Source organism: Heterodontus francisci, chromosome 36 (assembly GCF_036365525.1).
Source record: "Heterodontus francisci isolate sHetFra1 chromosome 36, sHetFra1.hap1, whole genome shotgun sequence".
In the NCBI taxonomy this organism is placed as follows: Eukaryota; Metazoa; Chordata; class Chondrichthyes; order Heterodontiformes; family Heterodontidae; genus Heterodontus; species Heterodontus francisci.
In genome coordinates this window covers 18969446-18982768 of record NC_090406.1, presented here as the reverse complement: position 1 = coordinate 18982768, position 13323 = coordinate 18969446, and the positions used below count along the sequence as shown (strand labels likewise).

Here is a 13323-nt window from a genome sequence, read left to right as displayed (position 1 = left end):
TAATGGGGTAATTTTGATCTGGGTTCGTTTCCAGACCCAGTTGTGTGTGAACCTCAAGCGAGAGGCTGAAGGAGGGGTGAAAATGAGTCCTTGGGCCTCATCAGTGTACTCAGCCTAAGCACACCTGGGTGCACCTCCAAAGATAGCTTGTCCGAGCGATGAGATCAATGACAGGTCACCTGTCTTGCTGGCAGCAACTCTCAGGTAAGTCCAGGGACTGGGGAGGAGGGATTGTAGCAGGTTACAGGTGGGTGGGGCGGGCATGGGGCGCCGATTGTGGCTCCTGTGGAGCCAGAAGGAGCACTCCTGCTCCTTCTGGCTCCACAGGAACAGTTTTTTTTTAAAAAAAGGTACCTTTTCGTGGCAGTCACGGGGGTTGACGAACAATCCTGAGTGGGTCAGACCTGTTACCAGGCTGTGTAGTGGGATAAGATCCTGTGCAGATTGGGCACAAGCAATCCATGCTTTGCATCCATGTTATGCCTGAAAAACAGGCTCAATGCATACCAAATTCTACCTCAAGATACCTCGAATAAATTTTGACAAGTATTTAACAAGAGTATGCTTGAAAAATATTGAATTTGGAATACACATGGACTATTACTGCTTAGATTATCATTTGATAAATTTGGATTATTTCCAAAACAATTGGTAATTGAACGTATGAATACTATCACAAAGTAACTCTAAGGGCTGGATTTTAAGAGCCTGCCGCAGGCCGCATGCCAAAGAGCCGCTGCTATCTCAAGTGTGGTGGCTCATTTAAATAGCTGGGGAAGCCCGCCCACCACCCCCCCCCCCACAAAATCTCTTGGAGGGGGTGGGCTGTCCGTCCCCAGCAATGGCGTCAGCTGCCTGTGCACAGGCGCTGGTGCCATTTTAAAAGGGCAGCCCGCCCAATTAAAATTTTTTACGTCCTACCTCCCAAAATTAAATAAATTTCTAACGTCCCTTCCCCCCCCCCACAATAACAATTACAATAATTATTTGCCCTTTCCCCCCTAAAACACTTACCTTTTACATCTGATCTTCACCCCACAAACTGCACAAAGTTTAAAGGTTCAACTCTTCCCACCATTCCCTACACCCATTACGTATATTTGACCCCGCTCCCCCTCCCCATCCCTGCACTGACAAACTCACCTCCTCCCCCCTCCCCTTCAGTGCGGCACTGCGTTTCCCCAGACGGGGAGCTGACGGCATGGGAGTGCCTGCCGCCGCACCGAAGATCACGGCGGGCCCTCAATATCGCGTGCAAGTCTATGTAAATATATTAATTTTATTCATTTGAATATTTAAATTGTGGTCCCGTCACCCAGCGCTGCCAGGAGGATCAGGCCGGGCCCTCCTGGTGTCAAAATCCGTGGCGGGCCTTATCCAAAGCCACCTTCAGCCCCTCCCCCGTCCCCCGCCACAGAACCAAATACCTGGAGGAGAACAAAATCCTGCCCTAAGTGTCTCCTTCTGGCACTAATAAAAATTGAAATTAAACTGCCAAACTTTACAAAACATTTCAGCACATAAAAAAAAAATTATAAAGAGATGCACGGGAGTGATTACAGGAATCACAACTTAAGGTTGACCTTAGCCTATTGAATCCTTCCCCTATTGGTTCCTGATGACATCTCACTTCTTCAATAAAACTGCTATTTTGTATTCATTTCAAAATATGAATTGTTCTATAAGTAGATATTCTAGTACAGATGAGCAATCACTGATCTGACTAATTCTTGCAGGCTAGTTTTATATTTTACTCCATTACTCAGTCATGGAAATCTTGCATTCATCAAATATGAATTATCAGGGTCAGCCACGCTCTGGATGATTATACAAATGCTTTTCCACACTGATATGTCTTATAAAACCAATTTGCTGAAAGTAGAATGCAACCCAAAAATCACTGCACCAAATAAATGTTTATCTATCCAAATTTTTCAAATCAGTAAGCTTTTCCTTTTCTATAATTTATCCCATTGCATTGTATAAGAGCCAATTTAGTGCCCTGCATATTCTAGTAAAAGCGCTAAACTGTATTTTAATAAGCAAGTGTGCCTGAACCCGAGACTTGACTTGGCCTCAGGTAATTGATTTAATAATCCCTTCACACTTGTTTTGCAACATATATTCCATGCGGTCTTTCCTATTTCTCTAATTTATCTCAAGCAGAAATGGGGCTGTGTGGGGTCAGTTCTAAATAGTTGTTTTATATGGTCTGTGTCCAAGTTTGAACATGACACTGATGCCAAAAGAAATCCAAACAGGAAAAAAAGTAATGAAATAAAATTAGAAATGCAGTGAGAGGAGAGTGTGATACCAGTCATAAAAGAGAGTCAATATGGAATGTGGAATTCTCTCCCCCATAAAACTGTTGCAATTAGGTCAGCTGAAAATTTCAAAACTGAGATTGACAGATTATTATTAGACAAGGGTTGAGGAACTAAGGTGCATAGATGGAGCTAAGCCATAATCTAACTGAATGGCAGAACAGACCCCAGACTTAATATGGGCTGAGTTTGAATTGATTGCAAAATGATTCTTCTATTTACTAAGAAATATGAATTTCCGTCCATCAAATATGGGCATGCATAGTTTGATATTTTATCATTACGTCACACATACATTTTAGCAAGTTGCTTTTCTAGTTCTCGTCTTTATTGTTTACGTGTTATAAGGTTTTGCATTCAACCTTCCTTTAGTGTACATATGCCCTCCTTTGTCTTTAGTAAAATTTAAAACCGAAAAAAGCTACTATGCTAACTGCATAGGGTGTTTAAGGCCATGCTTCATCTTTTAGCTGGCCTGCTCAATTACCTTGTTTCAGATTTTCACCTATGTTATTGACTGGAACATAAAGGGTGTGAAATTGGTCTATTCCAGGAGCGCGAAATGGGGTCATAGTGAATTGACAGCCTGCTATACGTGGTGCCAGCTTTTACTTTCTATTGCCATGAAAAATATTGCCAAGATTTTTAATTTTTAAAAAAAGACCAGAAGTGAGCCTACAAAAAGAGTTGGAACTATCTTTCCCTGAACTTCAGTGGAAAGAAGATCTGGCGCGGGGAAAAATCAGCTGGCGATTCACTACGAGCCCGTTTCACTCTGCTGCTGTAAACCAATTTCACCCCCGAAAACTTCACTGATTAGGATCTCTTTAAACTTTGAGGAACTGGGGGATGAACTAGTTCTTCTACGCTAAAAACTTATGTCAATTAGCATTTTTCTAATACTGGGGATATTACATGCGATACCTCCGTCCTTTTTCCTGTGTTTTCTTCCCGTGGTCAAATAGCGATGCTTCATTAAAAGAAACTCGGCGACCAGTAGAACAGGTGGAAAGAAATCGCTCGGTTTCCAGATCGTGATAGCTGCCAGTTGACAAACACTCGGAATCATCAACTTTGATTGTGATTTCTGAAACAATGCAGAAGCAAAACTTAAAACAGTTTGATATATTTCATTCTGCAGTTGTGCTTTTGGACACAATATGTTGCTTTCAGTACATTGTTCAGTGTGCATAACGGAGCGGTAGGGACTCACCCTTGGAATCTACATTGTCTTGCTGCAGAAACTGGCCTGGAGGTGGAATCCTAGAGGCCATTTTAAAAATGCAACCCAGTCTTACTGGCTTCATGGACTGTTTAGCGCCATGCAACTTACACAACCATTCACTTTTATTACTAAAATTATTAGCTGTTTCAAATCTGCATCAGATGAAAAACTGTCAAGATTACAAAATTATTCATTTTAAAACTGTTTTTAAACAACCCTCACTACATTTATTAGAACATACCTGACTGTTAGTTGACAGTTGGCAGCTGAAAATGTCTTTGAACACTCAAAGGGCCTCTAAAATTGTTTTAAAAGTTCAAATTATGAAGTATAGTAAACTCTGTAAAACATTTTGTTACGGTTTATCTGAACTGCTGTCAGCCTAACGTGCATGCTGTAGTGCAAGTGCAGCTGGTGGCACCAGAACTTGCCACCGTGTAGGTTTTTGAAGACACTGCATTCCCATTCGTTTCTTTTCGGTGATGTAACTGCAGAACAGGTTTATAGTTAGTTACGGTGGATCCTCCAATGTTTACAGTTATATTTTATGCCAGCTTGCTTATTTGGTAGAATTCTTAAAGGACAAAGTCTTGCACAGCCTAGCACTTTATTGCACAACTTCTCTTTGTCATTTGTATTTCATTCCTTTTTCTTGGTGAGTAAAACCACATAATGCTTCTTTTTTAAAATTGCATTGCAATTGTATTTCATTCATGTCCCTGGTGCACTGCTATCCCATACATGCAAGATGAAAATTTGGGCGCTCTCTGTCAATCAATCGCAGCACAGTGGCGCAGTGATTAGCACCGCAGCCTCACAGCTCCAGCGACCCGCGTTCAGTTTTGTTTTTGTTTTGTTTTAGAGATACAGCACTGAAACAGGCCTTTCGGCCCACCGAGTCCGTTCCGGCCAACAACCACCCATCTATACTAACCCTGCAGTAATCCCATACTCCCTACCACCTACCTACACTAGGGGCAATTTACAATGGCCAATTTACCTATCCCCTGCAAGTCTTTGGCTGTGGGAGGAAACCGGAGCACCCGGCGGAAACCCATGCGGTCACAGGGAGAACTTGCAAACTCCGCACAGGTAGTACCCAGACTCGAACCTGGGTCCCTGGAGCTGTGAGACTGCGGTGCTAACCACTGCGCCACTGTGCCACCCAGTTCTGTGTACTGCCTGTGCGGAGTTTGCAAGTTCTCCCCGTGACCGCGTGGGTTTCCGCCAGGTGCTCCGGTTTCCTCCCACAGCCAAAGACGTGCAGGTTGATTATCATTTCCTGTGACTCACCTCCTTGCTCAGTGTTTACATGTCTAGCTTCATGTAATACTGTAAACAGAAAAGCGATGGACAGGCATTTATTCAAGGACTTTGTTTTTTCATTGGGGATTTGTGTGTGCTGATCAAACTGAAGGATGCCAGTGTTGGGAAAGGAAGATTTTCTATATCTAATGTCACTGTCAGAACAGACACATAACATCCAGAAAAAGACTCCCCCTACACTGTTCTGACAAGATACTCACAAACAGAACTCCCTATTGCACCAATGTGACATTTCCATTTCTTACAGCAGCCACTCTTGTGACTGCTCATAGTGAGATTGCTATATTTATGTCAATTAGGACTATGTTATGGACAGTTCTTTACTGTGGACTCATGCTTACTAAGAACTGGATTGAGACGATCTAAACTCAGTTTACTCATAACACATCCAACTGTCAGTGTGAGGAACATTCATCCCGTGAGCCTGGCAGAATTAGTATCCAGCATTAGAGGTGAATAGACAGGGCTTTAATCCTGTGTCCATTCCCAGCATTTAAAATGCCCATACATTCCCTGTGTATTCGTCTCTGCATGTTGCACGGCATAAAATGTCCAAATCTCTATTATCCTGACCAGGCATGTGCAAATGTAGGATTACAACAGTACATGTTCTGCACAGTTCTATAAGATAACAAGGGGCTGGATTTTACCTTAGGCGGACAGGAATTTGCCACCGACGTAAAAGTAAGTGGTGAACCTGCTTCCGCCTAGCCCAGGGATCCATCCTGCATTTTACGGATGCCTGGGCTTTAATTGTCCCAAGGCTGCACTTCCACCAGCTTGAGGGAGGAGGTCCCGCCTCAGTGAGCTGCTGGCCAATCAGTGGGCAGCTCTTAGTCCCAGCAACACCACCGGAAGCGGTAGCCAGTGCTGGGACTGCAGCCCAGCCGACCTGATGGAGCCAGGAGTCCAGGTAAGTTGGGCTTGCCTCACCAGGGGGAAATCGGTCCTTCCCTGGTGAGGCTGGAGTGGTCGGTTTGGAGGGGGGGGGGGGGGGGTGGCGGCCCTCAATCGGGTACTCTGTGCCCGACTGCCATGACCCCCCCCCAAGGGTGCAGAAAGGCCGGCAGCTATTGCCGGGTGGACTTTCACGTCCCCAGCACACCTGCTTGCCATGGGTAAAACCCTTAAGTGGTTACTTAAGGGCCTTGATTGACCTCGGGCAGGCGGGCAGATCCCACCCACCTGATGCCATAAACTTGACCGGAGGCGGGAGCGGGGCGGGTAGGCCTCCCGGAGCCTCCCGCTCAATTTTACGCCGCCCCCACGCCACCATCTGACCTGCTGGGGCGGCATAAAATTCAGACCAAGGAGTTCCTCTTAATGATTATCTTCTACAGATTTTAACACCCGTTATTATCTATGCAAAAATAATGCTAACTGGAATCTAATTGAGAGTTATTCATGTATCCTGATCAGTTTGAGATATGTGAAGATTCTCACACTAAAATTTTGTGATCCTGTTATTCGAAAGCACTTCAGGGGGAGGCAGTGATGTAGTGGTGATGTCACGGGACTAATAATCCAGGGACCCAGACCAATGCTTTGGGGACTTGGGTTCGAATCCCACCACGGCAGACGGTGAAATGTGAATTCAATTATCAAATCTGGAATTAAAAGTTAGTCTAATGGTGACCATCAAACCATTGTTGATTGTTGTAAAAAAAAAACCCATCTGGTTCATTAATGTCCTTTAGGGAAGGAAATCTGCCATCCTTACCTGTTCTGGCTTACATGTGACTCCAGACCCACAGCAATATGGTTGACTCTTAACTGCCCTCTGAAATAGCTTAGCAAACCAGTTATCAAGGGCAATTAGGGATGGGCAACAAATGTTGGCCATGCCAATGATGCCCACATCCAATGAATGAAAAAAAACCATCTAGAATAGATCAGCACAAGATACCATATACATGGTATCATCTTCACTCAGACAATCCAGGTCACCTGTATTGATTTGCATACATGCTAATATCTTTCATAGAAGAAAAAAAGCTTGTGGCTGAATTTTAATCAAAGACTTATTAGTTTAATTAAACTGCTTAAAACAGCAGGACAGGAGAGGAGTGAGCTTTGTGTTCCCCAAAACTGCACATGGTAAATATAATTAAATATTCATCATGAACACCTGCCCATAGAGACTGCTGGTATGAGTTCACTGCCAAAAGAATAGGGAAATTATATGCGCATGTACATACGAACATACAAACATACAAATTAGGAACAGGAGTAGGCCACTCGACAACTTCGAGCCTGCTCTGCCATTCAATAAGTTCATGGTTGAACTGATTATTCCACATTTCTACCTCCCCGATAACCTTCCACCCCCTTGCTTATCAAGAATCTATCTACCTCTGCCTTGAAAATATTCAAAGACTCTGCTTCCACTGCCTTTTGAGGAAGAGAATTCCAAAGACTCACGACCCTCAGAGAAAAAATTTCTCCTCACCTGTCGTAAATGGTTGACCCCTTATTTTTAAACAGTGACCCCCTAGTTCTACATTCCCCCACAAAGGGGAAACATCCTTTCCACATCCACCCCGTCAAGACCCCTCAGGATCTTATATGTTTCAATCAAGTTGCCTCTTACTCTTCTAAATTCCAGCAGATACAAGCCTAGTCTGTCCAATCTTTCCTTGTAAGACAGTCTGCCCATTCCAGGTATTAGTCTAGTAAATCTTCTCTGTACTGCCTCCAACACATTTACATCCTTCCTTAAATAAGACCAGTAGTGTACACAGTACTCCAGATATGTTCTCACCAATGCCCTGTATAGCTAAAGCACAACCTCCCTACTTTTGTATTCAATTCCCCTCACGATAAATGATAACATTCTATTAGCTTTCCTAATTACGTGCTGTACCTGCACACTAACCTTTTGTGATTTATGCACTAGGACACACAGACCCCTCTGCATCTCAGAGCTCTGCAATCTCTCACCATTTAGATAATATGCTTTTTTATTCTTCCTGCCAAAGTGGACAATTTCACACTTTCCCACATTATATTCCATTTGCCAGGTCTTTGCCCACTCACTTAACCTATCTATATCCCTTTGTAGCCTCCTTATGTCCTCTTCACAAGTTACTTTCCTACCTATCTTTGGGTCATCAGCAAATTTAGCAATCATACCTTCATCTAAGTCATTTATATAAATTGTAAAAAGTTGAGGCCCCAGCACAGATCCCTGTGGCACACCACTCGTTACATCTTGCCAACCAGAAAATGACCCATTTATGCCTACTGCTTCCTGTTAGCTAGCCAATCTTCTATCCATGCCAATATGTTACCCCCTACACCATGAGCTTTTATTTTCTGCAATAACCTTTAGCTCTTTAAGGACTGATATTTAAAGGGGGTTGGATTTCATCCTGGGCAGAGGGGATGGTATTTGTTAGAAGGGTTTCTGTAGGAAGTGCTGGAAAGGAGGGGTGTCCTGTTTGGGTTTCTGGACAACTTCCCCTTCTTGGAAGAATGTTCTCCTTGGGTCAAATTGCAGCAGATTCCATGTCTCTGTCACTGCCTTTCTAGTGAAGCAGAACCACAAGGGTAGTTTTCCCACTCCAGAGACTTCAATGTAAAATCTAGACTGACACCCCAGTGCAGTACTGAGGGTGTGCTGCACTGTAAGCGGTGCTCTCTTTTGGATGGGACGTTAAACTGAGGGCCTGTCTGCCTTCAGGTGGACATTTAAGATCTAATGGTGCTATTTTGAAGAGCAGGGGAGTTCTCCCTAATGCTGTGGCCAATATTTATCCCTCAACCAACACCGCTGGAACAGATTATCTAGTCATTATTTCATTGTTGTTTGTGGGGGCTTGCTGTGTGCAAATTGGTAGTTGCATTACCTCCAATACAACAGTGACTACATTCCAAAGGTACTTCATTAGCTGTAAAGTGCTTTGGGATGCCCTGAAGTCATGAATAGTGCTATATAATTGCAAGTCTTTCTTTCCTTGAATAGTCCTATGCAGGTGTTCCCAGGTCTGTACAGATAAATATAGATAAATAGGGGGGGGGGGCACTCAGGTGCAAGAAAATGTGCATCCCATTCTTCTTTTTAACCTCAATACCACCGAAAGGAGGGAGATCCCAAAGGAATTGTTATTTTCTGATCTTTAATTGCGAAAAATCAAAAATGTTAGTATCAAAACTCAAAACAAAAAATCTATTGTCTTAAATGTGTCATATAGTGTAACATAGGTGTATATATATGTGCGTAAGCTTCATCAAAAACTTTTATGGATAAATGCATTATACTGTGCCAGTTATGTCTGGAGGTGGCTCTGTGACAGGCATTTTCAATTGTAGTGGTGTCATGTGTTGCCTCTCATGGATTCACCCAGGCTGGCAGCACAGTTGGTGCGATATAGTTAAATATAGTTTGAAGAAAACCTTTTACAATGTATTTTGATTTCTTAAGCATTTGACATACACTTAAGCTCATTGAAAATTCTGTTGCCTGTATCTTAACTTGCACCAAGTCCTGTCCACCCTTCACCCCTGTGCTTGCTGACCTATATTGGCTCCCAGTCCAGCAACACCTCAATTTTAAAATTCTCACCCTAGTTTACAAATCTCCCCTCCCTATTTCTGTAATCCCCTCCAGTCCTACAACCCTCGGAGATCTTTACGCTCCTCCAATTCTGGCCTCTTGCACATTCCTGATTTTAATTGTTCCACTGCTGGTGGCTATGCCTTCAGCTGCCTAGGCCCTAATCTCTAGAATTCCCTCTCTGATTCTCTCTTATCCTTTCAAGATGCCTCGTAACTTACCTCTTCGACTAAGCTTTCGGTAATCTGTCCTTTTAGTTTTAGAGTTACAGCACTGAAACAGGCCCTTCAGCCCACCAAGTCTGTGCCGACCATCAACCACCCATTTATACTAATCCTACACTAATTCCATATTCCTACCACATCCACACCTGTCCCTATATTCCCCTACCACCTACCTATACTAGGGGCAATTGCTAATGGCCAATTTACCTATCAACCTGCAAGTCTTTGGCTTGTGGGAGGAAACCAGGTGCTCCGGAAACCCACGCAGACACAGGGAGAACTTGCAAACTCCACACAGGCAGTACCCAGAATTGAACCCGGGTCGCTGGAGCTGTGAGGCTGCGGTGCTAACCACTGCGCCACTGTGCTCCTGTGAAGCACTTTGGTATATTTTACTAAGCTAAAGGTGCTATATAAAAGGCAAGTTGTTGTTGTCCTTATTTCATGATTTTTACAATCCTTTTTAAATATTCTAGGACTCATGACTCCATCTTTTGTCACCCACTTTCTACTATGAGCACCCAGACTAAGCAGTAGTTAAGCAAAAACTATTGACTATTAAATTGTTGTCTGTTAGCCTGGACAGGCATCTCTCACCCCTGCCCAACCCTCCCCTTTTTCCCCTTGAGAACTGAATCCTGGAGTGATAAAAAGTTTACAATGTTACCTATCGATTTTTTTTTTTTACTTTTCACTCCTCCCCCGACGTCTACCCACAGGCTCAAGATGAAGTGCAGTGTGCTAAATCTTCACAAGATTGCCCATTCTGCAGTAATGTTGAAGCAATGGTCCCGCAAGCATGCTTAATAACGTAGCTGATCAGAAGTGTATGCAGTGATCCTGCTGGCAAGCCTCCAGTAACAGCAGCGAGTTTAAAAATCAGTTATGCTGTACCAGCCCTTCATCTCAATGTACTGCCTGAACAGTAGCTCACTCACAAAGTCAATAAATCAGGTGTTCAAAGAGAGAATGATACAGCAATGAAGGAGGCCATTCTCCCCGTGCTGGCTCTTTGAAAGAGCTATCCAATTTGTCTCACTCCCCTGCCCTTTCCACATAGCCTGTCATTTACTTCCTTTAAGCGCTTACCAGGAACAAATTCAATTTTTAATATAAGAATCGTCCTTAGGTGAGAAGCTCTCTCCCTTAAGGGAATCAGATACTTCCTGGGACCCAAGTAATCCCAGTTTGCCAATCACTAAACTTTATTTATCATTAGTTCTCAATTCCTTTTTGAAAGTTATTAATGAAACTCTTTCCACCACCCTTTCAGACAGTGTATTCCAGATATTAACAACTTGCTGCATAAAAAAAAATTCTCCTCATTTTGCCTCTAGTTCTTTTGCCAATTGGGTTACCCTGGCTATATCTCTCCTTAACCTTCTCGACTCTAGGAAGAACAACCCCAGCTTCTCTGGCCTCTCCAATTGAAGTCCCATATCCCTGGTACCATTCCAGTAAATCTCTGCACCTTTTCTAAGGCCTTCCTAAAGTGTGGTGATGAGACTTGGGCACAATAATCCAGCTGGGGCCTAACCAGTCATTTATAAAGGTTTGGCATAACGTCCTTGATATTGTACTCTTATGGCTAGGATTTTCAATTGCTGGTGGGGTCGGGAAGGGATACGAGCGTGATTTGAAAATCGCTTTCCTATAGCGTGGCAACTTACAAAGACAGGGTGGGATTGGGGGAATGGGGAACTCGCTCGTTTCCTTGAGGAGCTTGTTAATGGGCCGGGGAGGCCGAGAAGACATTTTTCAAAAGGTGAGAACACCGAGCTCTAACAGTCTGGTGCACGTTAGTGCACAGCTGTCGGGCTCAAAACAGGCAGGCTTAACATTTTTTTTTATTGGTGATGAAAAATTTCAGGATCTGGGGAATCTTGCACCAGATTGTGCGCTTTACTTTCCATTTGGCCGTTCAGCCACTTTTATGATCGGCGAGGCTGCTGGCCCTCTAAGGAGCTGCCTGCTCTTATCAGCAATGCAGCGGCAGGCCCCATCATGGCTGCTATCTACCTTGGCTGCTCACGCTCTGCAGGCAGCTCCTGCCTCCTGGTGACACTCGATGCCACTAATTGGGCACCAAGTTCGCCTTCAGCCCAGTTAGGGCATTTACGTTTAAAAACAGTGGCAGCGTGGGATTAGGACCCGGAAATATTCCGGGCGTCGGGTTCCCGATCCTGATTTGAAAATCTAGCTTTATTCCTCTGTTTATAAAGCCAAGGATCTGTCTTTTTAACAGCCTTCTCAAATTGTCCTGCCAACGTCAAAGCTTTCTGTACATATACCCAAGATCCCTCTGTCCTGCACCCCCTTTAAAATTGTACCATATCATTTCCATTACCTCTCCTCATTCTTCCTAACAAAATGCATCACTTTATGCTTCATTGCATTTCACCAGCTTGTCTATGTTCTCTGTTACTATCCTCCTCACTGTTTACATTGAGTTTCGTGTCATCTGCAAACATTGCAATGATGGCCTGTATATCCAAGTCCAGATCATTATATAATAAAACAAGCTGTGGTCCAATCCTGACCGCTGGGGGACACCACTTATACTTGCCTCCAGTCTGAAAAACAACCATTCACCACTGTTCTCGGCTTTCCATCCTTTAGTCAATTGCATTACAGCCCCTTTAATCCCACGAATACTGCTAATAGGTTAATTATGTGGTATTTTATCAAAAGCCTTTGTAGTCCATACACATGTCAACAGCATGACCTTCATCAACTCTCTCCATTACTTCAAAGAACTCAATCAAGTTAGATTTTAATAAATCCACGTCATTTATTAACCCACATTTTTCCAAGTGGCAATTCATTTTATCTTAGATTATTGTCTTTAAAAAAGTCTCCCCACCACTGACGTGAGGCCGACTGGTTTGTAATTGCCAGTTTTATCCCTCTCCCCATTTTTCGAACAGGGGTGCAACATTTACAATCTTCAGTCCTCTGGCTCCACTGAGGATTGGAAGATTGTGACCAGAGGCACCGTTATCTAGACCCTTTCTTCCCTCAGCAACCTTGGATGCAGCTCATCTGGACCAGGTGACTTTTCTACTTTGAGCGGTCAGCCTTTTAATTACCTCCTCTTAATTTTTATCCTATTCAATTTCTCTACCACCTCCTCTTTTACTGTGACATCACTAATCTATTCTCATATACTCTTTGCCCTCCTTGTGTCCCTTTTCAGTTCTGCTCTATACTTTCATGTCCAGGTTGCTTTTTCACTGTTTTATTAGTCTGAAATTTATCAACCTCCTTTTTCTGTTTCATTTTAAGCTCTATATCTATAGTCATTCAGGGAGCTCAAGCTTTGGATGCCCTTCCTTTCCTCCTTGTGGGAATGTGTGTAGTCTGTATTGGAACTATCTCCTCCCATGGCTTATTTACTGTTTTACCTGTCAATTTTTGATTCCAGTCCAGATCACCTTTCAACTCACTAAAATTAATGCACCTCCAGTTGAGTATTTTCACATTTGATTGTTCCTGGTTATTTTCCATAACTACTCTAAGCCTAATGATACTGTGATCACTATTTTCAAAATGCTCCCCCACCCCCAAAATATGCTCCATTTGTCTCACTTCATTTCCCAGAACCAAATCCAGCACTGCTTCCTTTATTGTTGGGCTGAAAGCATACTAATCAAGAAATTTCTCTTGCAC

General features: G+C 43.3%; 1 protein-coding gene across 1 annotated transcript in view; it reads right to left on the bottom strand.

The window, feature by feature from the left end:
* The window catches only part of cbarpb (CACN subunit beta associated regulatory protein b), a 198197-nt gene that overhangs the window by 58707 nt on the left and 126167 nt on the right, over nt 1–13323 (bottom strand). The window contains exon 5 of the mRNA XM_068016255.1: nt 3249–3411. Within this exon, the coding sequence (XP_067872356.1) occupies nt 3249–3411 (163 nt within the window). The remainder of the gene's footprint in view (nt 1–3248; nt 3412–13323) is intronic.